The 27,567-nt window shown below is 41.8% G+C and overlaps 2 protein-coding genes across 2 annotated transcripts; both read left to right on the forward strand.

The window, feature by feature from the left end:
* The first annotated feature begins 214 nt into the window (after positions 1-214).
* Positions 215-14,583, forward strand: LOC135768943 (uncharacterized). The gene is made up of 3 exons (XM_065278307.2): positions 215-699; positions 1,152-1,370; positions 12,517-14,583. Exons 2-3 carry the CDS (start codon positions 1,283-1,285, stop codon positions 13,278-13,280), a joined length of 852 nt encoding a protein of 283 aa, XP_065134379.1. The 5' UTR covers positions 215-699; positions 1,152-1,282; the 3' UTR covers positions 13,281-14,583.
* A 4,530-nt stretch (positions 14,584-19,113) lies between these two features.
* LOC135768946 (uncharacterized) lies at positions 19,114-26,960 on the forward strand. Its single transcript, XM_065278310.1, has 3 exons — positions 19,114-19,223; positions 19,686-19,904; positions 25,393-26,960. The coding sequence occupies exons 2-3, from the start codon at positions 19,817-19,819 to the stop codon at positions 26,238-26,240; spliced, it is 936 nt and encodes a 311-aa protein (XP_065134382.1). The 5' UTR covers positions 19,114-19,223; positions 19,686-19,816; the 3' UTR covers positions 26,241-26,960.
* The last annotated feature ends 607 nt before the right edge of the window (positions 26,961-27,567 follow it).

A 27,567-nucleotide genomic window follows, 5' to 3' on the forward strand; every position in this document is an offset into this window, starting at 1 on the left:
ACTAAAAACAGAAGATGTGCGATATTCAGACAACTTTAAAATTACCTGAGAACTGCATCTGTATTTATCACTTCTTATTTTAGGGAGGAGCAGGGTTACAAAGTAAGGCTCTTTGGGTGATTCCCCCATAGATATGTATATAAAGGCTAGATGGCTGAAGGCGGAGTCAGCTGTGTCGTCACTTGGCGGCCATCTTAGGTCAGTGCTGCCATAGTGCTGCTCCCTGCTGCTGTGGACGGAAGGTGAGTGAGATACGCCAACTAAAATGCTCGTAACTTGCTGAATTCTTGACGGATTTACAAACGGTTTGGTTTTTTACAAACGTTATTAACGTGGCTATAATTATGGATGCTTTAACATGTTTCATGAATTTTTTATTTATTTTTAGTATACGTATTCAGTGTCATAGGTACATCTTTGACGTTTATAACAAACCAATCCGTTTGAAAATCGGTAAAAAATTAAGCAAGTTATGGTCATTTAAAAGTACCTGCATCATTAAAACTCAATGCTACGAGTGAGCGAGCGCCCTGTCCTAAGATGGCCGCCAAAATGCGGACGTTCAACTCAATTGGCCATCAGCGCGGACGAGCCATCTAGCCTTTATATACATATCTATGGATTCCCCTCAATTTCCTAGGCCTTGACTACCACAAAAAGCCACACTTGCATTTTACCTCAATGACTACATCAAGTCAAGTAAGTTTTGATGATAAACTTGGAAAAATATATTTGATCTATATTATAGTTTAACTAGCAAATACCAAAATGTGTTTATACAGTAGCTAGCTAGCCAGTAAATCAGATACCTAAATGTAAGCTAGTACTATTATAGTAACTATAATAATGTTTATTATGCTTTTAATGAAAGTTTCTTAGTGAAAGACTTTAAGTACTACTTACAATTATATCAGTCAACACGTCATTTTTAGCATTTGTATAACTTGCATGCATGTCTGCTTATAACCAAACACTGTTTATTTATGTTTGTATATGATATAGATTATATACATTTTCCCAAATGTAAGAAAGCGTCCACAGATTAAAAATAAATAAAATAATATAAATGTGTTTTTGTAATCTGGGTAGTAAATAAAACAATCAATACTTCTGTTTTATGGCAACTTTAATGTCTCTTCTTTCACCTTTAGTTCACACCCATAGAGTGAAAGTGATTGAGACCTTCAGTGAAGCTTCTCCTACAACAATCCACCAATAAATGCTGGAGTCAAACACACAGAGAAATCACTCCATGTGTGACAACTGAAATCTTCATGACATAATGTTGATGCTGGTGAAAGAGGAGCTTGAGAAGATGACAGATCCACAACCATGCAGAATAAAGGATGAAGATACTGAGGAACAAATAGGTTGGTGTCTATTTTTCAATCTTCATTATTGATGGTTGGTTGAGGAATAATCATAAAAACATTGACATTGAGAAACATGAGGAGAAAATAAACTAAAATCCATGAGGTGATAACTTTCTGCATCTATAATAGATTCAGTAGAATTAGATTGAAACATCAGGTAAAGAGTTTTATACAAAGCAACCTTCAGTGGATTGAATGACTGTGATCTCCATGCAATGCTCTACTACAGTTAAACCTCATGTTGTGTTCACATCATTATGGAGAGAAATTTCTTTTACCCAAAAATAGTAGTTAATGTTACTGCATCAGTTTGAAATTTATGGACTTTGTTTACAAAGACTATAACAATCTCACTTATACAAAATTGTCGCTTTAAAAAAAAAATTCCCCACCTTGTTACACTTGAGGTGTTTTTGGTCATAAATGACCGGCCTACAGAAAAAAGTTTATAACCAGGACCTTCTAATGTCTCATTCATGGATACATACATGGATCAGATGGTCACTTCTCATGTCTCATTCACCAGTGAGAAAACTTTGCAGTACAAAGTGAATAACATTTCCAAAATAACCAACATAAACAACTGGTTTACATCAGAATTAGTTTAAGCACACGTTCGGTTGTTTAGACGTCGTAACTATATCGTTATGATAATCCGTAAACTAACACAAATTTCATAAGCAACACAATGTTTCATCAAAGTAGAATATCTGAACGCTTACGTATGAGGGACAAAAAAGGAAACGTCTGTTCGGACCGAAATCTATGATTTGTTGAACATTTTTTGGTCCTATGCCTTTCATAGATGACATAAATTTCTACAAATACATTTAAACAACTTAACACAGTGATTGCTATCAGGATGTGAGGAGACTTTTAACCAGCATAACTAAAAATGTTTCAGGATCAAATCTGTTACCCTACCTTTAAGAAAAAAATATTTTGCATACTTAATCGATCAAATGTACCTAGGGATGCACCGATACCACTTTTTTGGAGTACGAGTACTTGCATTTCAGTACTTGCCGATACCGATAGAGAGTACTTAATAAAAAACATGATTTAAATTTACAGGTAACAGCTTTATTCATATAATTTAACAAAAAAAACAAGGGACTAGTTTGTTGTAAACTCTGCCTCTTTGGACAACACAAGGCATTAAGAAATATAATTAGTTTAAACAAACATGGCTTACTAAAAACATTACTTGTGTGCATTTTGAGGCCAAACTAAGGGCACTGATGGATTTTAAGATATGTCAGTGCAAGATGTTTTCAGTTTGGACAGCTCTTATATTTATTTTAGTCTAGGACTAGTCTAATCCCTGTCTGGGAAACCGCCCCTTTATGTCTGACAACAGAACAGATAATATGTGAAAATAGCATTCAGTTGTGTTAAAATACAATAAGGAAAGGAATCCAGAGGGCCACTAATGGAGTCTGGCACCCGCCAACCTCCAATAAGAGGCTTTATGGATGACCTTACTATAACAACTTCAACCCATGTACAAGCAAGATGGATTCTGAAGGTTCTTGACGACGTGGCAACATGGGCCCGGATGAAGTTCAAGCCAAGGAAATCAAGAAGCATGGTGATCAGAAGTGGGAAAGTGACCAGCAAGTTCCAGTTGCGAGTACAGGGGGAGCCGATACCATCAATTGAGGAAAACCCAATTAAGTGCCTAGGGAAATGGTATGACGCATCCCTGACTGACAGATGCAACGTTTCCAGGACAGAGATACAGGCAGATGTGTGGCTGAGGAAGATCGAGGGGTCAGGACTACCAGGAAAGTTCAAGGCTTGGCTTTTCCAGCATGGTCTGGTACCACGACTCATGTGGCTACTGACAATTTATGAAGTACCCATGACAGCAGTGGAAGGAGTCGAGAGGCGAGTGAACAAACACCTTCGCAAGTGGCTCGGAGTCCCACCAAGCTTCACGTCAGTAGGACTATACACCAGGTCTGGACAGGTACAACTACCCCTATCATCAGTGGTTGAAGAGTTCAAGGTGGCAAAGTGTCGGGTTGTGATGATGTACCAAGACTCCACTGATGAAAAAGTCAGAAGAGCAGGCGTCACTACGAGATCAGGACGGAAATGGGCAGCTGACACATCAGTGGCGCAAGCTGAGAGTGCACTGAAGCTGAAGGACATCATCGGGAACCCATGCATAGGGAGGCAAGGTCTCGGATCCACCCACTTCCAGCAGTGGGGAAAAGCAGACCCAAGGCAGAGGAGGGACATGATCCAAGCCGAGGTCCGATACCTGGAGGAAGAAAAGCGCAGGTCTAGGGCCGTTGAGCTTGGAGCGCAAGGTGCCTGGACAAAGTGGGACCTGCCAAAGCGAAAGGTCACGTGGCCTGAGATCTGGAGACTGCAGCCCTTTCGCATTTCTTTTCTGCTCCGTTCAGTGTACGACACTCTTCCATCACCAACAAACCTCCACAGATGGGGAATGAGGGAGGACCCATTGTGTAGGTTATGCAGAGGGAGGGGAACAATGGCGCACATACTGGCAGGATGCAAGACAGCTCTTAGCCAAGGAAGATACAGGTGGCGCCATGACAAGGTTCTTAGTGCACTGGCTGAGATCTTGGAGCGGGAGAGGCAGAAAAAGCGCCAGCCCAGTACAAGGCCGGCAAGATCTATTCAGTTCATCAGGGAAGGGGAGAAACCATCAGCACCCAAGAAGACTAAAAAGAGCCTCTTGCAAGCAGCACAATCCTGGGAGATGAGGGTGGACCTGGGAAGGAGACTAGTCTTCCCCCAGGTTGTGCAAACACCGCTGAGGCCGGACATGGTCTTATGGTCTGAAGAGGCAAGGAAGTTAATTATGATTGAACTGACGGTCCCATGGGAAGACGGGTGCGACGAGGCCTATGAGCGGAAAGCCACCAAGTATCAGGACCTTGTTGAGCAGTGCAGGGCCAAAGGGTGGCAGACCTGGCTATTCCCGGTTGAGGTCGGGTGTAGGGGTTTCCCGGCACAGTCTGTGTGGAAGACGCTCACAGCTCTGGGCATAGCAGGAAGGGAGAGGAAGGCAGCTGTCCGTAGGTTGGGTGAGGCAGCAGAAAGAGCATCGTGCTGGCTCTGGAGTAGGAGGGAGGAGCTGAGCTGGGGGCCAGGAGGAGATGGGCAGTGACTGGCCACCACTGCAGACCCGCCAACTGGAGGGTGTTGTGGTTCAGGGTCGAAACACCCTGTGAAAGTTGGACTCCACCTGACGACATCTTCTCCTGGCTGAAAGCTACAGTCACTTACTACAGTCAGTGGCAGAGTTAGATCGCATCAGTATAGATGTATTCAATAGTATTTTCTCTGGGACACCAGTGACTTCCAGGAAAGGCTGGATGGCAACCAAGGAAGATTGGTGACACTGGAAAGACAGTTGACCTCCAGGAAAGACTGGCGTGGGTGTGCGAGGCTAGCAACCTCAATCACAGCACTCGCAAGAGGGCACCAACCAAAGCTACAAAACGGAACAATGAGCAATACCCCCAGAGTCTTCCGAGAGGGGGGGAGGATGAGAGACTCAACGGGACGGACACAATGGTTATGGCTACGGAAATCACACGGACAACGAGACGGCTCACCCAAACCACACTTACAGGGGAAGTGTTAGAAGTAAAGTGCCACTGCGGAAAGCTTTGCAAGAGTGCAAGGGGACTAAAAATACACCAATCTAAGACCCAATGTGGAGGAGGGAAGAAGCAGACGCAGCGCATAGTGGAGACACTAAGTGAGACGCAGGAGGACTCCAGTCAGGAAGCACCCCACAGTACAGGAGACCTCTTAGCACCTGCTCCATCCCAAAGCCACAGGAGGGACTCTCCTAACACTACCTCAGGCACCCAACCTATGACAGAGAAAGTGAGATGGCCCCAAGCAAACAACAACGCTGCATGGAACCAACTAGACGGGGACCTGGACCGAATTTTAGAGGCCACATTAGCAGGAACAGCAGAGAAGAAAATCAACAGCATGACAACAATCATCCTCACCATAGCCAGGGAGCGCTTTGGCACAGAAGAGAGAAAAGGCAGCAGCGAAGCTCAGGTAATCCAGCCAAACAGGAGGGCAAGAGAGATCTTGCAATTGAGGAAGGAGATCAAGACCCTCAACAAGCAGTTCAGAACAGCAAGTGCTGAAGAAAGGAAGGGTATAAAAGATCTAACCAGTGGACTTCGAGGGCAACTGTGCAGACTAAGAAGGGCAGAAAGGTCTCTGAAACTGAGAAAGGAGAAGGAGGCCAAGCGGGCTCAGTTCATTAAGGATCCATACAGGTTTACTAAAACCCTGCTGGGGGAAGCCAGATCTGGAAGATTGACCAGCCCTAAGGAAGTTGTAGAGGAGTTCCTTAAGGAGAGCCACAATGACGACCTCAGGAACCAAGCCTGCGGTGCACACCCCAAGATCAGCAGAACTGCTGAAACTCCTGAGGAAGAGCTTGATACCAGTGAACCAACATGGAGAGAAGTCCAAGACATTGTACAGAAAGCCCGTTCAGCATCTGCCCCGGGACCAAGTGGTATACCTTATAAGGTATACAAAAGATGTCCGATGCTCCTCCGCAGGTTATGGAAACTGTTGCGAAGGATATGGACAAAAGGTATCATTCCAGCATCCTGGAAAAGAGCAGAGGGGTGCTTTGTACCTAAGGAAATGGACTCCTCCAACATCTCCCAATTCCGAACCATCTCTCTCCTAAGTGTCGAGTGCAAGGTATTCTTTTCTGTCCTGGCAAAAAGGATGACTACTTACATGGTGAAGAACAAATATGTCGACACTTCAGTCCAGAAGGGCGGTATTCCAGGTTTCTCCGGGTGCTTGGAACATACAGGTATCCTCAACCAGCTGATTCGGGAGGCCAAGGAGAGCAAAGGAAACCTAACGGTTGTCTGGCTCGACTTGGCTAACGCATACGGTTCAATCCCACATGGCCTCATTAACGCAGCTATGGAACATTACCATATCCCCCACCACACTAGGGGTATGATTACCAGCTACTTCGGAGGATTCAAACTAAGGTTCAAAACTGCCCACTTCACAACCCAGTGGCAGGACCTTGAAAAGGGAATTGTGACAGGCTGCACCATCTCCCCCATCCTGTTTGTCATGGGAATGAACCTGCTCATAACAGCTGCAGGAAAGGAATCCAGAGGGCCACTAATGGAGTCTGGCACCCGCCAACCTCCAATAAGAGGCTTTATGGATGACCTTACTATAACAACTTCAACCCATGTACAAGCAAGATGGATTCTGAAGGTTCTTGACGACGTGGCAACATGGGCCCGGATGAAGTTCAAGCCAAGGAAATCAAGAAGCATGGTGATCAGAAGTGGGAAAGTGACCAGCAAGTTCCAGTTGCGAGTACAGGGGGAGCCGATACCATCAATTGAGGAAAACCCAATTAAGTGCCTAGGGAAATGGTATGACGCATCCCTGACTGACAGATGCAACGTTTCCAGGACAGAGATACAGGCAGATGTGTGGCTGAGGAAGATCGAGGGGTCAGGACTACCAGGAAAGTTCAAGGCTTGGCTTTTCCAGCATGGTCTGGTACCACGACTCATGTGGCTACTGACAATTTATGAAGTACCCATGACAGCAGTGGAAGGAGTCGAGAGGCGAGTGAACAAACACCTTCGCAAGTGGCTCGGAGTCCCACCAAGCTTCACGTCAGTAGGACTATACACCAGGTCTGGACAGGTACAACTACCCCTATCATCAGTGGTTGAAGAGTTCAAGGTGGCAAAGTGTCGGGTTGTGATGATGTACCAAGACTCCACTGATGAAAAAGTCAGAAGAGCAGGCGTCACTACGAGATCAGGACGGAAATGGGCAGCTGACACATCAGTGGCGCAAGCTGAGAGTGCACTGAAGCTGAAGGACATCATCGGGAACCCATGCATAGGGAGGCAAGGTCTCGGATCCACCCACTTCCAGCAGTGGGGAAAAGCAGACCCAAGGCAGAGGAGGGACATGATCCAAGCCGAGGTCCGATACCTGGAGGAAGAAAAGCGCAGGTCTAGGGCCGTTGAGCTTGGAGCGCAAGGTGCCTGGACAAAGTGGGACCTGCCAAAGCGAAAGGTCACGTGGCCTGAGATCTGGAGACTGGAGCCCTTTCGCATTTCTTTTCTGCTCCGTTCAGTGTACGACACTCTTCCATCACCAACAAACCTCCACAGATGGGGAATGAGGGAGGACCCATTGTGTAGGTTATGCAGAGGGAGGGGAACAATGGCGCACATACTGGCAGGATGCAAGACAGCTCTTAGCCAAGGAAGATACAGGTGGCGCCATGACAAGGTTCTTAGTGCACTGGCTGAGATCTTGGAGCGGGAGAGGCAGAAAAAGCGCCAGCCCAGTACAAGGCCGGCAAGATCTATTCAGTTCATCAGGGAAGGGGAGAAACCATCAGCACCCAAGAAGACTAAAAAGAGCCTCTTGCAAGCAGCACAATCCTGGGAGATGAGGGTGGACCTGGGAAGGAGACTAGTCTTCCCCCAGGTTGTGCAAACACCGCTGAGGCCGGACATGGTCTTATGGTCTGAAGAGGCAAGGAAGTTAATTATGATTGAACTGACGGTCCCATGGGAAGACGGGTGCGACGAGGCCTATGAGCGGAAAGCCACCAAGTATCAGGACCTTGTTGAGCAGTGCAGGGCCAAAGGGTGGCAGACCTGGCTATTCCCGGTTGAGGTCGGGTGTAGGGGTTTCCCGGCACAGTCTGTGTGGAAGACGCTCACAGCTCTGGGCATAGCAGGAAGGGAGAGGAAGGCAGCTGTCCGTAGGTTGGGTGAGGCAGCAGAAAGAGCATCGTGCTGGCTCTGGAGTAGGAGGGAGGAGCTGAGCTGGGGGCCAGGAGGAGATGGGCAGTGACTGGCCACCACTGCAGACCCGCCAACTGGAGGGTGTTGTGGTTCAGGGTCGAAACACCCTGTGAAAGTTGGACTCCACCTGACGACATCTTCTCCTGGCTGAAAGCTACAGTCACTTACTACAGTCAGTGGCAGAGTTAGATCGCATCAGTATAGATGTATTCAATAGTATTTTCTCTGGGACACCAGTGACTTCCAGGAAAGGCTGGATGGCAACCAAGGAAGATTGGTGACACTGGAAAGACAGTTGACCTCCAGGAAAGACTGGCGTGGGTGTGCGAGGCTAGCAACCTCAATCACAGCACTCGCAAGAGGGCACCAACCAAAGCTACAAAACGGAACAATGAGCAATACCCCCAGAGTCTTCCGAGAGGGGGGGAGGATGAGAGACTCAACGGGACGGACACAATGGTTATGGCTACGGAAATCACACGGACAACGAGACGGCTCACCCAAACCACACTTACAGGGGAAGTGTTAGAAGTAAAGTGCCACTGCGGAAAGCTTTGCAAGAGTGCAAGGGGACTAAAAATACACCAATCTAAGACCCAATGTGGAGGAGGGAAGAAGCAGACGCAGCGCATAGTGGAGACACTAAGTGAGACGCAGGAGGACTCCAGTCAGGAAGCACCCCACAGTACAGGAGACCTCTTAGCACCTGCTCCATCCCAAAGCCACAGGAGGGACTCTCCTAACACTACCTCAGGCACCCAACCTATGACAGAGAAAGTGAGATGGCCCCAAGCAAACAACAACGCTGCATGGAACCAACTAGACGGGGACCTGGACCGAATTTTAGAGGCCACATTAGCAGGAACAGCAGAGAAGAAAATCAACAGCATGACAACAATCATCCTCACCATAGCCAGGGAGCGCTTTGGCACAGAAGAGAGAAAAGGCAGCAGCGAAGCTCAGGTAATCCAGCCAAACAGGAGGGCAAGAGAGATCTTGCAATTGAGGAAGGAGATCAAGACCCTCAACAAGCAGTTCAGAACAGCAAGTGCTGAAGAAAGGAAGGGTATAAAAGATCTAACCAGTGGACTTCGAGGGCAACTGTGCAGACTAAGAAGGGCAGAAAGGTCTCTGAAACTGAGAAAGGAGAAGGAGGCCAAGCGGGCTCAGTTCATTAAGGATCCATACAGGTTTACTAAAACCCTGCTGGGGGAAGCCAGATCTGGAAGATTGACCAGCCCTAAGGAAGTTGTAGAGGAGTTCCTTAAGGAGAGCCACAATGACGACCTCAGGAACCAAGCCTGCGGTGCACACCCCAAGATCAGCAGAACTGCTGAAACTCCTGAGGAAGAGCTTGATACCAGTGAACCAACATGGAGAGAAGTCCAAGACATTGTACAGAAAGCCCGTTCAGCATCTGCCCCGGGACCAAGTGGTATACCTTATAAGGTATACAAAAGATGTCCGATGCTCCTCCGCAGGTTATGGAAACTGTTGCGAAGGATATGGACAAAAGGTATCATTCCAGCATCCTGGAAAAGAGCAGAGGGGTGCTTTGTACCTAAGGAAATGGACTCCTCCAACATCTCCCAATTCCGAACCATCTCTCTCCTAAGTGTCGAGTGCAAGGTATTCTTTTCTGTCCTGGCAAAAAGGATGACTACTTACATGGTGAAGAACAAATATGTCGACACTTCAGTCCAGAAGGGCGGTATTCCAGGTTTCTCCGGGTGCTTGGAACATACAGGTATCCTCAACCAGCTGATTCGGGAGGCCAAGGAGAGCAAAGGAAACCTAACGGTTGTCTGGCTCGACTTGGCTAACGCATACGGTTCAATCCCACATGGCCTCATTAACGCAGCTATGGAACATTACCATATCCCCCACCACACTAGGGGTATGATTACCAGCTACTTCGGAGGATTCAAACTAAGGTTCAAAACTGCCCACTTCACAACCCAGTGGCAGGACCTTGAAAAGGGAATTGTGACAGGCTGCACCATCTCCCCCATCCTGTTTGTCATGGGAATGAACCTGCTCATAACAGCTGCAGGAAAGGAATCCAGAGGGCCACTAATGGAGTCTGGCACCCGCCAACCTCCAATAAGAGGCTTTATGGATGACCTTACTATAACAACTTCAACCCATGTACAAGCAAGATGGATTCTGAAGGTTCTTGACGACGTGGCAACATGGGCCCGGATGAAGTTCAAGCCAAGGAAATCAAGAAGCATGGTGATCAGAAGTGGGAAAGTGACCAGCAAGTTCCAGTTGCGAGTACAGGGGGAGCCGATACCATCAATTGAGGAAAACCCAATTAAGTGCCTAGGGAAATGGTATGACGCATCCCTGACTGACAGATGCAACGTTTCCAGGACAGAGATACAGGCAGATGTGTGGCTGAGGAAGATCGAGGGGTCAGGACTACCAGGAAAGTTCAAGGCTTGGCTTTTCCAGCATGGTCTGGTACCACGACTCATGTGGCTACTGACAATTTATGAAGTACCCATGACAGCAGTGGAAGGAGTCGAGAGGCGAGTGAACAAACACCTTCGCAAGTGGCTCGGAGTCCCACCAAGCTTCACGTCAGTAGGACTATACACCAGGTCTGGACAGGTACAACTACCCCTATCATCAGTGGTTGAAGAGTTCAAGGTGGCAAAGTGTCGGGTTGTGATGATGTACCAAGACTCCACTGATGAAAAAGTCAGAAGAGCAGGCGTCACTACGAGATCAGGACGGAAATGGGCAGCTGACACATCAGTGGCGCAAGCTGAGAGTGCACTGAAGCTGAAGGACATCATCGGGAACCCATGCATAGGGAGGCAAGGTCTCGGATCCACCCACTTCCAGCAGTGGGGAAAAGCAGACCCAAGGCAGAGGAGGGACATGATCCAAGCCGAGGTCCGATACCTGGAGGAAGAAAAGCGCAGGTCTAGGGCCGTTGAGCTTGGAGCGCAAGGTGCCTGGACAAAGTGGGACCTGCCAAAGCGAAAGGTCACGTGGCCTGAGATCTGGAGACTGGAGCCCTTTCGCATTTCTTTTCTGCTCCGTTCAGTGTACGACACTCTTCCATCACCAACAAACCTCCACAGATGGGGAATGAGGGAGGACCCATTGTGTAGGTTATGCAGAGGGAGGGGAACAATGGCGCACATACTGGCAGGATGCAAGACAGCTCTTAGCCAAGGAAGATACAGGTGGCGCCATGACAAGGTTCTTAGTGCACTGGCTGAGATCTTGGAGCGGGAGAGGCAGAAAAAGCGCCAGCCCAGTACAAGGCCGGCAAGATCTATTCAGTTCATCAGGGAAGGGGAGAAACCATCAGCACCCAAGAAGACTAAAAAGAGCCTCTTGCAAGCAGCACAATCCTGGGAGATGAGGGTGGACCTGGGAAGGAGACTAGTCTTCCCCCAGGTTGTGCAAACACCGCTGAGGCCGGACATGGTCTTATGGTCTGAAGAGGCAAGGAAGTTAATTATGATTGAACTGACGGTCCCATGGGAAGACGGGTGCGACGAGGCCTATGAGCGGAAAGCCACCAAGTATCAGGACCTTGTTGAGCAGTGCAGGGCCAAAGGGTGGCAGACCTGGCTATTCCCGGTTGAGGTCGGGTGTAGGGGTTTCCCGGCACAGTCTGTGTGGAAGACGCTCACAGCTCTGGGCATAGCAGGAAGGGAGAGGAAGGCAGCTGTCCGTAGGTTGGGTGAGGCAGCAGAAAGAGCATCGTGCTGGCTCTGGAGTAGGAGGGAGGAGCTGAGCTGGGGGCCAGGAGGAGATGGGCAGTGACTGGCCACCACTGCAGACCCGCCAACTGGAGGGTGTTGTGGTTCAGGGTCGAAACACCCTGTGAAAGTTGGACTCCACCTGACGACATCTTCTCCTGGCTGAAAGCTACAGTCACTTACTACAGTCAGTGGCAGAGTTAGATCGCATCAGTATAGATGTATTCAATAGTAGAATAAAACAAACAATGACTGTCAGATCAGACAGAGTAGAAAAACAGATTATCCAACGATTAAATAGCTAATCAAAAAAAAGAACACTGTATTAATGCTAAAAAAAAATAGTCGTTAGAGTAGTCGACTAATCGGAAGAATAATCGCTAGATTAGTCGACAGAAGAAATAGTCGTTAGTTGCAGCTCTAGAACACAGCATAAGAGTTAAACTACAAGAGCAGAAATTGACAATAGAAGTGACATAATGCACTTCACATTAAAAATAACATGGATACATGACATCTCAAATGTGTTTTGTTTTGTCTCTCTGATTTATCAATATGAACTATTTACTGTCTTCATTTTAGATCTGATGGAAGTGAAAGAGGAGAGTCAAGCTGAAGTGGATGATAAACATCAGATTGTAAAAATAAACCATAATGTTTCACAGAAAGAAACTCTGAAGACAGAAGACATAAAGTGTGAAAATAGTTTCAGTGAAGATGAACGCCCTGCAGATCACAAGAGGACTCATAGTGAGGAGAAACCTTTTACATGTCTACAGTGTGGAAAGAGTTTCAGAAGAAAAGATAACCTTAACATACATGTGAGGATTCACACTGGAGAGAAACCATTCACGTGTCAACTATGTGGAAAGAGTTTCACCTTTCAAACGAACCTTAACCGCCACATGAAAACTCACAGTGGGGAAAAGCCACACGCATGCCATCACTGTGACAAGAGTTTCATAGATAGAAGTCAACTTAAGATACACATAAGAGTTCACACTGGAGAGAAACCTTTCACGTGTCCACAGTGTGAAAAGCGTTTCATAGATAAACGTGGACTTGAGATTCATGTGAGAAGTCACACTGGAGAAAAACCTTACATATGCTCTCAGTGTGAAAAGAGTTTTACATGTCAAAGTAATCTTAGGACACACATGAAAGTTCACACTAGAGAAGAAATGTTCACATGTCTTCAGTGTGAAAAGAGTTTCATAAATAAACGTGGACTTAATAATCACATGAGAAGTCACACTAAAGAGAAACCGTTCAAATGCCATGAGTGTAAAAAGAGTTTCAAAACAAAAGCTTATATTAAAATACATGCAAGATTTCACACTCAATAGAAACCATTCATGTGTCAATAGTGTGGATATGGCAACAAAGTTTATAAATCAGCTGAGGTCTTATTAATAAAACTGTGCGTAGGATCCTTACTTAAAGAGCCACACAGATCCAAAATCGAAACTGACCTGTATTGCAGTGTGTCATGTAGCTGTCCATCAATGTAAACAACGTGTAAAGTAGTTGAACCAAAAAGTGCACGATTAATAAAGTTATTGGCATCTAAAGTAGGGAGTCGACTCTGAATCGCTCAAATGAGTAGTCATATGGATTGAATCTCCTGCATGTCTTTATCCACATTATAGGTAATAACGTAATGGTTCAGTACCCACTTTATTTGGAACAACATGTGTCTCCTAACCATAACTTGTAAGTATGATTATAGCTACATACTTGCTTAAATGAGTGTAAAAATTTGAATGTCTGTTGTCGTTTTTATAACTTGGACTAATGATGAATGATGTGTATTGATGATGTTGTTTAAACTCTTAATATACTGTCAGAGAGTCACGTTAGCAAGTGGCTAACGTATGCTGCACTTACGGTTTTGCTATGACCCGGTTAGTTTACATAAATGCTTAAATGAGTGTAAAATGTTAGTTTCTGTCGTCGTTTTTATTGCTTGGATTAATGATAAATGGTGTGTATTGATGTTAATAATCTGCCACTGATCTGTGTCAGTTGACCAATCAGAGCAGAGTAGGCTACTGAAAGGTGGGGTTTAGGCTAGGGCTGGGTCAGAATATTCGATTATTCAAATATTCGTTTGGTGGGTTGTAGGCTTGTGACAATTAATCGGGCAAATGCACGTTTTCTCAATGAATGAATTTGAATGAATTACGGTGATATGCAACCACATCCAAAAGCCAGAGGGCGCTCTCGTGTAGAAACACCATTTGTGCCACAGAAGAAGAAGCATTACTAATGCTGCGTTCCAGGGAACCTGTAACCCGCAACTCACGACTTCAAAACCAATACTCACCACTCTGAACTGGGAGTACATCGATCTAGTACGAGTTCACGGGTGGGAAGTCACGGGTTTGACCTGGCTTGCAACTGCCACCAAACCCAACAAGAAGACCGTGCTTGTGTTGGCTAGAGGCTTGACCACATTAACGCTTAATAACTGTCAAATACATTACATTCAAGATGCCAGTATGTCACCAGGAGTCAGAAGGATTACTTGTATATCTGCTTTTAAGTTCTCAAAGTGGCGGATCTATTGACTTGCATTAAACGACAGAGCACTATAGGGTTTTTGCTGTGCTCCTTTATTTTTTCTACTAACGAAAAAAGTCACCAACATGTCGGATAGCCTGATGGTCAGTAAATAAACTTGATATTGTAAGTATGCTAACGTGTTCTTTCTTTATTATAGTTTGTTAAACTCCTTTTTTTATTTAAATAGCCTACCTTATCATTTAAATGTAATTATTGTGCTGCTAATTTCTGATCGGGAAATGATTTGTTTGTTTAAAAATTATATGCTACTTTATTATAAGTATTGCTCTTAACAGCCTGTGTGTTACTAGTACAGTATTCCGTTCTCAGAGAATGCTGCAAATGCTGTGCCCGCTTTGGTCCAACTGCACTAAAATGCAACACTACACTCCCTTGGGTCCGCAGCAACACACCTGCCACATAATAAAACTGCAAACAGACAGACAGACAAACACACAGACATTCCTTCCTTTAGAGAGAAAAATAAGCTCAGCCCCTCCCTCCGAAGCTTCGAATATTTGATTTGATTTCTACTAGCGCTTCGAAGCTCAAAAAAATGCTATTCGGACCAGCCCTAGTTTAGGCAGACTGAGTCATTTGAACGACTTCACACGAATCGTTTGGGGATCTGAGAAATGGGGTAATTTTACATTTATATTTAAAATGCTGAACATGTACTTTTCATGTTCATACTTTCAGTTGGCCAATATTTCTAAAAACCCTTTCTTTGCATTGGTCTTCAGTAATATTCTGAGATACTGAATTCAGGTTTTTCCTTAGTTGTCAGTTATAATCATCAAAATGAAAAGAAATAAAAATTTGAAATGTATCCGTCTGTGTGTAATGAATGAATATAATATACAAGTTTCACTTTTTGAATGGAATTAGTAAAATAAATCAACTTTTATCGATGATACTCTAATGATATTCACCGTGCTCTGGGAGGGTGCAGTGGAGGAGGCCTATAAATGGAACAACAAGGCTGGAATGTGAAGGTACTCCCAGTGGAAGTAGGTTGCAGAGGATTCGTAGCCACCTCAACATCCAGGCTACTCAGGGAGATGGGATTGTGAAGAAAAGCCCTCCGGCAGGCAGTTAGCGGCTGCGTTAAAAGGAAAGCCAGTGGCTGTGGGTGAAGAGAAAAGACAAGACTCCGCCTGGGTCTTCAAGTGAGTTGATGGAACCTAGGGAGTGAACCTGGGATTCACGGCTGAACCCTTTGGAGGTGTCGTGGGCCTATCAGTGAAACACCCAGGAAGGAGGGCGCCCACTTGACAACCCAAAGAGAGTGACAACCCAAAGTAGATTTGGCACTGAACCTGCATTAACGACGACAGTGGGGTTTCTGGCCTTAGTCAAACGGGTTGGCGTGTATATGGTCGGGTTGTGGTGAGATTGTGGCGTTAGAGATTGAGGTTAGGTCAAGGGTTTATGCACTGAGTTACGAGAAAGGTGCAACTTCAGGAGATGTAAGGGTTGAGGAGTAGCATGGCAGAGGGTGCCATCACTCAATTGATCCACAATCTCATAAGTGCCTCAAGTATGCATTAAGGGATATCAACATCAAGTCCTATTGACGGGTTGCCGGTTTACAAACATTACAGGGTGCGCTCGCATCCAGGAGGCAGAAAGCCCGCTTGGTGAGCTGATCCGCTACTGTAACAACCTTAATTATTGAAGCGTTCTTTATTGTTTGTATATAAATAAAACTTGATTTTAGTTGGATCTGTTTTTCTGTCTTTATTTTTGCAGTGTTACTGTAATACATGTATGGATTATAATGTTAAGCTAGTAACGTAATAGTCGCATCTACTGGTATGTTAACATCATGCACCCAGCACTTACTTTATTGGTACTATTTTCCACGCAACAACTCCTTGACATTTTGACTTACAGACACCGCTACTAGCATACAACACAATGCACATCTCTTCTTTCAGCCTCTCGGTTGTGCGCGCAATATCAGCAAAATAACAACTGAAAATGCTACCCGACTAGATTGTTTAGGTTGAAGCTGAGGGATAATCCAGACTGCTAGAAATGCAGCAACTCGGAAGGAACTTTTTTTCACGTGTTTTGGGAATGTTCTATGATTAAGAACTATTGGTTAAAGATTCTTGACCAGCTATATATGTTTTAAATGATCCACAAATGATAGCGAACTGTGGAGCCGCGGACTTCATCCAGACCAGTATAATGGTAGGAAAACCAATAATAATGAGAAACTGGAAGAACGCAGGCGAGCCCTCCTTTCAGGAGTGGAGCATAGAACTGGCAAAAGTGGCTTCATATGAAAAAATTTATTTCAATATCAATGACGGGGGGGGGGGGATATGTGGCAAAATGGGGAGTATATGTGCAATATATTGCTACTAGATGACAATGTGGTGCTTGTTGGAAAAGGTATACTTGAATGCATATTTTTTATTAAATTGAAAATGCTGTTTTTCTTTTTTTTCTTTTCTTTTCTTTATAGTAATAATTTATGTTTATTTAAAATATATCATCAGTGTGGGATACATGTTATGCTGGAATACATGAAGGGAATACAATTGTGATTATAATGTATCAGTGATGATCAAAAAATTTAATAAAATGCTAATGATAAAAAAAAATAAAAGAAAATGCTAACCAGTCTCATGTAGATGTGTATAAATAGCACAACGTGCAATATATACACCAAATTCCAATTTGGCATGCATATGATACGACCTTGAAGTCCTTCCCATTCACTTAAACTGCACATCTCTTTTTGTCATTTTAATATTATTATTTTTTTGCTTGGGTTTAGGGTTAGATTTCAGATATTCTTAAGGATGTTATTTAATATACAGGTTTCTACATGTTTTTGTCTATATTTAAACCATGGTCGCTTGGAGCTGGGGTTAGAATTGGGATTTGGATTAGGATGTAATTTTTATATAACAAGTTGCTAACCCTAAACCCAAGCGAAAATGGTTTAAAAAACAGAAAAAAATTGAGAAACCAAATAATAAAATGACAAAACAAAAAAGATGCGCAGTTTAAGCGAATGGGAAGGACTGGCATATCATATGCATGCCAAATTGGAATTTGACATATGTATTGCACAATTTTCACACTTTGTGCTATTTATACCCAACTCGTGCGTGAGACTGGGTTTAATAATGTGTCTGTGTATAAAGCAGAACTTATTGCCATTCTGGTAGCACTTCATTATGTGGAGGATGTAAAACCAATGTTAGCTGTTATCTGTTCTGATTCATATGCAGAAAATGCAGCACCTTCAAGCCTTGCAAGGACTAAAATCAACTAGGCAAGATATTATATATGATATTATTGCAAGTTTAGTGAGAAATAGTAATGCAAGATTAATTATGTTTCTGTGGGTCCCTGCTCATGTGTGAGTGGGGGCTAATGAATTGGTTAACAAACTAGCTAAGCAAGCTTTAAATCATGCAGATGTTGACATAGAAGTGGCTAATAGTAAAAAAATAGGTCACTTGTAATAAATAGCAAGAAGCATGAAATATTGATAGCAAGAGCAGACATCTTAATAGCATTTATCTACTTGTTTGAAATGGAAGAAGTGCATTTAAGAACAGAAAAGAAGATATTATTATTTCAGGTCTTCGAATCTGACATTCTGGACTAAATAATTCCCTTTTTAAAATAGAAAAGTATGCAACTGGTAAATGCAGACATTGTGATCAAACAGAGACAATATTTTATTTACATGTCAACACAGTATGAAAATTAAAAAATATCACTTATTCAGGAAATGGAAAAAAATTGACTTAAAAAAAGTATAATATACAAAGCTTTTTGGAATGTAATTTAGAGCAATAGAAGTAGTATAGAGCCATTTTAAAATTTGTTAAAGAAATCGGGTTATACAGGATAATTTAGTGTTTTTCCTTGCATGTCTGTGCTCCACACTCCAGTACAGCAGGTGGCGGTAGTGCACCATAACCAACCGCCATAAAACTCCAGAAGAAGAAGATTCGAATCAAAAGATTCGTAACGGTGTTGAAGCCTCGCGAATCTTTAAATAAATTAATTTTTTTTTTATCACCAAATGTATTCAACCAAGTAGTGCTCCATAATCCAATCCAGTAGGTGGCGGTAAATGCACCTTAAGTTGGTTTGCCACCCGCCATTTAAACAACAAAAGAAGAAGAAGAAGAAGAAGCCTCGCGAATCAGTGGTTAAACTTTAAAGCGATCGTCACTAGAGCCTGATGTCTTCAGTCACGTGTAAATGCATCGGTGTACATTTAAACAATTAATCCGTCTTCGATTATTTTATTGGTTTGTCAGCAGAAGACAGGATTTCTTAATACGCTAACCGTTAGCAGTGAGATGAAGTTGAAAATCTGACCCGGACTCACTGTTGTCTCTGGAGCAGGGATCCATTGTCCGGACAGCGTCATAAACATCTCCTGACTCATACAGTTGTGTACTTTGAGGTAATGTCCAGCACGTTTAATACCAATATTATTAAATGCTTTTACACATGTATTATGAACCAGTGTACTGTGGAGATCGAGGACTAAAAACAGAAGATGTGCGCTATTCAGACAACTTTAAAATTACCTGAACTGCATCTGTATTTATCACTTCTTATTATAGGGAGGAGCAGGGTTACAAAGTAAGGCTCTTTGGGTGATTCCCCTCAATTTCCTAGGACTTGACTACCACAAAAAGCCACACTTGCATTTTACCTCAATGACTACATCAAGTCAAGTAAGTTTTGATGATAAACTTGGATAAATATATTAGATCTATGGTATTATAGTTTAACTAGCAAATGCCAAAATGTGTTTATACAGTGGCTAGCTAGCCAGTAAATCAGATATCTAAATGTAATCTAGTACTATTAAAGTAACTATAATAATGTTTATTATGCTTTTAATGAAAGTTTCTTAGGGAAAGATTTTAAGTACTACTTACAATTAAATCAGTCAACACGTCATTTTTAGCATTTGTATAACTTGCATGCATGTCTGCTTCTGACCAAACAATGTGTTTATTTATGTTTGTATATGAAATAGATTATATACATTTTCCCAAATGTAAAAAAATCCAGCGTCCACAGATTAAAAATAAATAAAATAATATAAATGTGTTTTTGTAATCTGAGTGGTAAATAAGGCAATCAATACTTCTGTTTTATGACAACTTTAATGTCTCTTCTTTCATCTCTAGTTCACACCCATAGAGTGAAAGTGATTGAGATCTTCAGTGAAGCTCCTCCTACAACAATCCACCAATAAATGCTGGAGTCAAACACACAGAGAAATCACTCCATGTGTGACAACTGAAATCTTCATGACATAATGTTGATGCCGGTGAAAGAAGAGCTTGAGAAGATGACAGATACACAACCATGCAGAATAAAGGATGAAGATACTGAGGAACAAATAGGTTGGTGTTTTCATTATTGATGGTTGATGAATAATCATAAAAACATTGACATTGAGAAACATGAGGGAAAAATACACTAAAATCCATGAGATGATAACTTTCTGCATCTATTATAGATTCAGTAGAATTAGATTGAAACATCAGGTAAAGAGTTTTATCCAAAGCGACCTTCATTGGATTGAATGACTGTGATCTTTGGGAATTGATCAATGCTCTACTACATTTAAACCTCATGTTGTGTTCACGTCATTATGGAGAGAATTTTCTTTTACCCCCAAAAAGTAGTTAATGTTACTGCATCAGATTGAAATTTATGGACTTTGTTTACAGAGGCGGACAGAGTACACAGCTTCAGTACTTGAGTAAGAGTACAGTTACCCCTTGCTAAATTTGACTCAAGTAAAAGTAAAAGTACTTAAGTCAGATGTCTACTTAAGTAAAAGTACAAAAGTACTTGTTTTTAAAAGTACTTGAGTATCAAGAGTACAAGAGTACATTTTCTAAATGTTGCATTACTACTGCCACAGTGCACACTGAACCATGTGAGATGATTGACAGCTGTACAGCAAATGATAGAGCTCTGAGGTCAAATCTGATGCAAATCAGGAAGAGGAGACATAAATTGCTCTGTTCACTGTTTGAGCTCTTCAGATCGCATAATTCAGTGGAAAATTAATAGAAATGTTATTCTGTAAGACTAAATATTTTACTAACATGTGATAATTAATCATTATTTCCCCAAATATGCTCACCATTGTACTAATAGCCCTGGCGGATTCTGTATATTTTATCTATTTGAACACAAATAAACCGGAGAAGACGAGAATAAATGTTTTACGGATGATGATTTCTATTCAAAATAACGAGCGTTACAGATTCATTATTATGGACTCCTGGCATAAATTAAGAAATTAATGTTACTGCAAACCAGTTTAATCATAAACAGTGGTCAAATGTCGAAGCTGGAGTCTTAAACCTGTCTTGTGATGCTGAGTTTGTCCAGATCAAGTAAGATTGTGATGATGAGTAATTAATTTTGAACAACAATAATCCGGGCTCACCAGTGATTCCTGCCGCTGAAGTTTTGTTTTGGTAAACACAGCAAACACTTGAAAAGAAAACTATCATTAACTTGTTCAGAAAATTTTAAATAGTCTGGCGAGGTGGGGCCACGGGTTGACACATTCCCAGAATGGACCTTCATCCATTGTTTCGTGAGTGGTTTCGTCTCTTATCTAAATCTGACCATAGTTACTTTGGTGGAAAGCTGAAGGTGATTGCTGATAGGCTGTCCCAATCAGTTACGCCTGCACAATCCAATCACGTTTAAGAGAGGGAAACAACAAATTGAGGGTTTCTGAGATTTTTTTTAAAGAAAAAGTAACGGTTACTTACGGTTATGGATAGAAATGTAGTGGAGTAAAGAGTAAAATATTTGCCTCTCAAATGTACTTGAGTAAAGTCATGAGTACTCCAAAAAAATGATACTCGAGTAAAGTAAAGATCCCTCAAAATTGTACTTAAGTACTGTACTCAAGTAAATGTACTCCGTTACTGTCCGGCTCTGTTTGTTTACCAAGACTATAACAATCTCACTTATACAAAATTGTCGCTTTAAAAAAAAGAATTTCCCCACCTTGTTTTACTTTAGGTGTTTCTGGTCTTAAATGACCGACCTACAGAAAATAGTTTATAACCAGGACCTTCTAATGCCCCAAAAGATGTCCAAACAAGCACTGTCTGTTTTAAATGCAAAGCACCCATTAACATGGCACATGAAATAGGCTATTGTCATTCATTTGCATACGTTTAGTAAATGCATTAGATACATGCATCATTTACATGAGTTCACACAAAGTTTTTTTTTTTCATTTTGTTTTAACAACTCAGATTTGATAATGACTCTGTGCCATAGTGTACAGAATAAAAGCAAACTTCCTAGTTAAACATTTAAGTAAACTAGTGTGATCAACAGGGGTGAGTCTAAGATGATTTTAGGGGGGCTCAGCCTCTTAACTCTTTCCCCGCCATTGACGAGATATCTCGTCAATCAAGAGAAAACGCTTCCCCGCCAATGACGAGTATTTCCGTCTTTCCGCAATACCGCTATTATCCACTAGGTGGCGCCCTTCCGCAACTTTTTAAAAGTATTGCCCTATGACAAGCTGCTGCATGTCTGTGTCTGTTTTAAAGATCGCTCTGAATGGGATCTCTATGAAAAGTCCGTCACAAAAATGTATTTATCTCTGCTTTTTGCTCAAAATGTGGTGTTTTTGCAGAAACCTACCTATATTTAAAAGCTGATTACAAAAGAACTGCTGAAGGTAGGATGAAACTTTTTTTTTTGTTTGAAAGCAGAGGGTCTGTTCTTTCATTTGGTATATTGTATGTTTATATATTTGAAAAAGAACATTTTCTGGAAGGCATTAAACTTTTGTGAAAATCATGAAAAACGCTGGCGCTAGCTGGCAACTTTTTTAAAAAACGCTGGCGGTGAAAGAGTTAATGAGGGTATAATGAAAAATAATAAATAAATAAAATAAAAAAGTTAATACAGTGTAAGTTTAGGTCTATTCATGTTATCGGTATCGGCTGATATACGGATTTCTGGTGTTGGAATCAGATCGGAATTGAAAAGTGGGATTGGGACATCCCTAGTAACAACACAAGCAGCTGTTATCTCATATACTTTCATATGCATCAGTTTAAATGCGTCATATCTCCCACTTGCGTGGGACATTTAACAACTCACAAGTGGACAAAACGTGCCAAATCTAAAGTGGAATTTGTCTCTCTCATCCACTTATAATCCAATCTACCACTTGTTTTTGCACCGCACACACTTTTTTCTTTGTATTGCCTGACACACTAAATATTTTTTTTTTAATAAATAGTGTTACAAATACCTAGGGCTGCAGCTATCGATTCTTTTTGTAATCGATTAATCTAGCAATGAATCGATCGATTAATCGAGTAATCGGATAAAAATTTTGTGTGTGTTTTTTAACAACCAAAACAAATAATGCATAACGAAAATGACGTGGCTGTAAAATATTCAAGCATTTGGCTTTTATTAAAAAAAAAACAGAGGTATTTGGCTCCAAAAAATAAGACTATTTATTTCAATTTTTACCCATTTAGTGTTTATAAGTGCCAGTACCAACAATTAAACACTTTAATTTATTAATATGCCAAACAGGTTTCATGCTGTACTCTAGCCCTGACATCAAAGTAAATATCTGGTTTATGTACATTTCTACACCTGCAGCATTTACCATTAGGCTACTAACATATAATATATAATTTCTGGGGTGAGCCTATTTGCTATGGTAACAACCTGTGTGTGTGCGCGCACGTGCACCTGTGTTTGTTGTGAAGAGTGACACCCCAGTCAGACGTTCAGTTGCTTCATTGCGTTTTGGTACGGCAGAAATACATACATTCCTTTTCAATAGAACGCTGCATTTGGTTTGCATCACTTGCATTGCGGTGCATTTTAGGTTAAGAATCCGTTCAAAAATCACAACATCACGTCCCGCTGTATACAGTGAATGCATGCTGAAATTATTGTTGCGTGGCTACATAAGTTTAAGCATACGTGATGCATTGCGCGATCGATCTGACTCGCATGAGAGAGAATAACTTCCATATGCTAAACTCCAATAAGACAGAGATTATTATTATTGAACAAAATATGTCAGATTACAAGTTGCCCATATATGATTGCACTGTGGTGCCGTTTTTTGGTACACACACCTGTAAAGTGCATGCGTGTGTGTGAAGGGGTTCTTTTTTAAGCTATGCTCTCCTGCAATTGAATACGTTTACTACTTAAAAACATCAAAGCTAGACATCATATCTAGTCAAACCGCATAACGACATCGCTACAAATACAGTATGGGATTAAAATCAGCGGAAGCTACGTTACCTTGTTTTATCGATGCTTGGTGAGACAGCAGTGAATGTTTTCGGTTCAGATGCTGAATGTAATGATAATGTAATGATCCCAAACTTTAGACATTCTCTCTCTGCCGTTTATGGACATATTCGCTCCGCCATCGCGCCAACTAAATTCAAAACGTACCACGCGCTATGATGTGGTTCCTGAACATTGAACAACGGTCCGTGTAAATCAGATCTCGGCGCGTGTAGTGCACGTCATAGGAATTTAACAAGGCTTCGAAGCAGAATTTTTGCCTCAAGGAATTTTTTGAATCGAGTAAATCGAGTAACTCGATGAATCGTTTCAGCTAGGGCTGGGACAACGCGTCGACGTAATCGACGACGTAGACGCAAAAAATACTTCGACGCAAAATATGCGCGTCGATTCGTCAGACCCAAAAAGGCGGCGCAGTAGTAGCAACGCAATTGGCTTCAGTCCACGCCGGTTTCACACAGCAAGGGTGAGCAGTGCCTGCGGCCGCGCAGCACGTGGTTTTTTCAGCGCCTATGTTAACAAGCATGCACCCCGCCGCATGAGCAGCGCGAGCTCGCGGCTCGAAACGGATATAAACGGAGGTCGGAGCCAGCTGCAAATACTTGGGCGGCTCTGTAGCAACAGTGCTGCAATCGTTTCTGCGTGGTTATGCTGCGCTGCTCACGCTCAATTAAAGTGAAAGTGCTTTATTTATGGTTTAAATGCTCGTGGATTTACGCGAAAAAATGTCATTTTACCACAAAATCATGAATGTGATGCCAAGTGTGTTTTAAACAGTCATTTGAGCAATTTAACAGAAAGCAATTAAATATGTCACTGTTGCCAGAAGACTGCGCTTTCATTCACTCTCTGTCCAGCAGTAAATGAGTCCTCATCTATCTTAATAAACTTAAGAGAAAGAGATTTAATAATATATGTGCTTCTTAAAATAATTGTGTTTATATCTGTCATTAAATGGACAGAAAAACAATGTGGATTAAACAAATCTAGTATAAAAATTACACAGACCATCAAAAGGCACATTAAAGAGGTTTTGCTCATAAATGCATGTAAAATAAAGTAATTTGAACTTGAGTTTTTTATACGGTTACTTAACTGCACAGTATGTACAGTACAAATGCTTTTTTGAATGCTACCTCTGTCTAAGAATGCATTATTTTGCACTTGTATAGTCTTTTTTTATTTTAAAATTTTAAGAGCAATAAAGATATATTGAAATGTTTACATTCAGATATGTAAATCAACATGTATAACTTGCTATTAGTTAATTAATGGGGAGATAATCGAGAATCGAATCGAATCGGACTGACAAAATGAATCGTTAGATTAATCGATGCATCGAAAAAATAATCGCTAGATTAATCGTTAAAAAAATAATCGTTTATCCCAGCCCTAGTTTCAGCCCTACAAATACCCCTAAAACAACATCATTTATTGTAACATTATTTGGGGGCTCGTCCGGGATGCACATTAAAAATAACATGGATACATGACATCTCAAATTTGTCATTCTGGTTTATCAATATTAACTATTTACTGCCTTTATTTTAGATATGATTGAAGTGAAAGAGGAGAGTCAAGCTGAAGTGGATGAGAAACATCAGATTGTAAAAATAAATCATAATGTTTCACGGAAAGAAACTCTGAAGACAGAAGACATAAAGTGTGAAAATAGTTTCAGTGAAGATGAACGCCCTGCAGATCACGAGAGGACTCACAGTGAGGAGAAACCTTTCACATGTCAACAGTGTGGAAAGAGTTTCAGAAGAAAAGATCACCTTAACATGCATGTGAGGGTTCACACTGGAGAGAAACCTTACATGTGTCAACTATGTAAAAAGACTTTCACCTTTCAAACGAACCTTAAACGCCACATGAAAACTCACAGTGGGGAAAAGCCACATGCATGCCATCACTGTGAAAAGAGTTTCATAGATAAAAGTCAACTTAAGAAACACACAAGAGTTCACACTGGAGAGAAACCTTTCACGTGTCAACAGTGTGGAAAGAGTTTCAGAGTTGAATGTAGCCTTAAGATACACGCAAGAATTCACACTGGAGAGAAACCTTTCAGGTGTCAACAGTGTGAAAAGAGTTTCATAGATAAACATGGACTTAAGATTCACGTGAGAAGTCACACTGGAGAAAAACCTTACATATGCTCTCAGTGTGAAAAGAGTTTTACATGTCGAAGTAATCTTAAGACACACATGAAAGTTCACACTGGAGAAAAAACGTTCACATGTCTTCAGTGTGAAAAGAGTTTCATAAATAAACATGGACTTAAAACTCACATGAGAAGTCACACTAAAGAGAAACCGTTCAAATGCCATGAGTGTAAAAAGAGTTTCAAAACAAAAGCTTATATTAAAATACATGCAAGATTTCACACTCAATAGAAACCATTCATGTGTCAACAGTGTGGATATGGCAACAAAGTTTATAAATCAGCTGAGGTCTTTTTAATAAAACTGTGCGTAGGATCCTTACTTAAAGAGCCACACAGATCCCAAATCGAAACTGACCTGTGTTGTAGTGTGTCATGTAGCTGTCCATCAATGTAAACAATGTGCAAGTAGTTGAACCAAAAAGTGCACGATTAATAAAGTTATTGGCATCTAAAGTAGGGAGTCGACTCTGAATCGCTTAAATGAGTCGTCATATTGATTGAATCTCCTGCCTGAATTTAACCACATAATACGTAATAACGTAATGGTTCAGTACCCACTTTATTTGGAACAACATGTGACTCCTAACCATAACTTGTATGATTATAGCTACATACTTGCTTAAATGAGTGTAAAAATTTGAATGTCTGTTGTCGTTTTTATAACTTGGACTAATGATGAATGATGTGTATTGATGATGTTGTTTAAACTCTTAATATACTGTCAGAGAGTCACGTTAGCAAGTGGCTAACATATGCTGCACTTACGGTTTTGCTATGACCCGGTTTGTTTACATAAATGCTTAAATGAGTGTAAAAACGTTTTTGTCGTCGTTTTTATTGCTTGAATTAATGATGAATGATGTGTATTGATGTTAATTATCTGCCACTGATATGTGTCAGTTGACCAATCAGAGCAGAGAAGGCTACTGAAAGGTGGGGTTTAAGCTAGGGCTGGGTCAGAATGTTCGATTATTCAAATATTCGTTCGGTGGGTTGGCATTCGATTTTTAATTTTAAGATTTGAATATCCTATTTGTCTCAACATTATTAGCTGCAGAGACCGCCAAGCAGGTGCACTTTACGCTCCGGCTCTACAGGTGGCGGTGTGGCGCTGAGAACCTGGCTTGCAACTGCCACCAAACCCCACAAGAAGAAGATTGTGCTTGTGTTGGCTAGAGGCTTGACCGCATTACAGTTTTTTTCGATTGCTAAACGTCAGTGGGAACAACTGGAGCTACATATGCAAAACTCTAACTACAACCTGCAATACCAAAAGTCACCTGAGCACAACTCTTAACACATGACTCAAAACAGCTCAGTGCAGCCAAACACTAAACACAACCCTCACTGAGATAACACACACTGTCACTCACAACACACTGAGAGGAAAAACACTAACATCAAACACCAATACAGAAAATACTAACTTTTTATCTTAACCGTATGAACAATTTATTGATTGATTTATCACATGATTTATTGAAACTTTTAGACCAGAACAATTCTTTAAGGTAAATGAAAATTTGCAGTTTGCTTCAATAGTCTGTAGTAGTTTA

This window comes from Paramisgurnus dabryanus, chromosome 3 (assembly GCF_030506205.2).
Source record: "Paramisgurnus dabryanus chromosome 3, PD_genome_1.1, whole genome shotgun sequence".
Taxonomy (NCBI): domain Eukaryota; kingdom Metazoa; phylum Chordata; class Actinopteri; order Cypriniformes; family Cobitidae; genus Paramisgurnus; species Paramisgurnus dabryanus.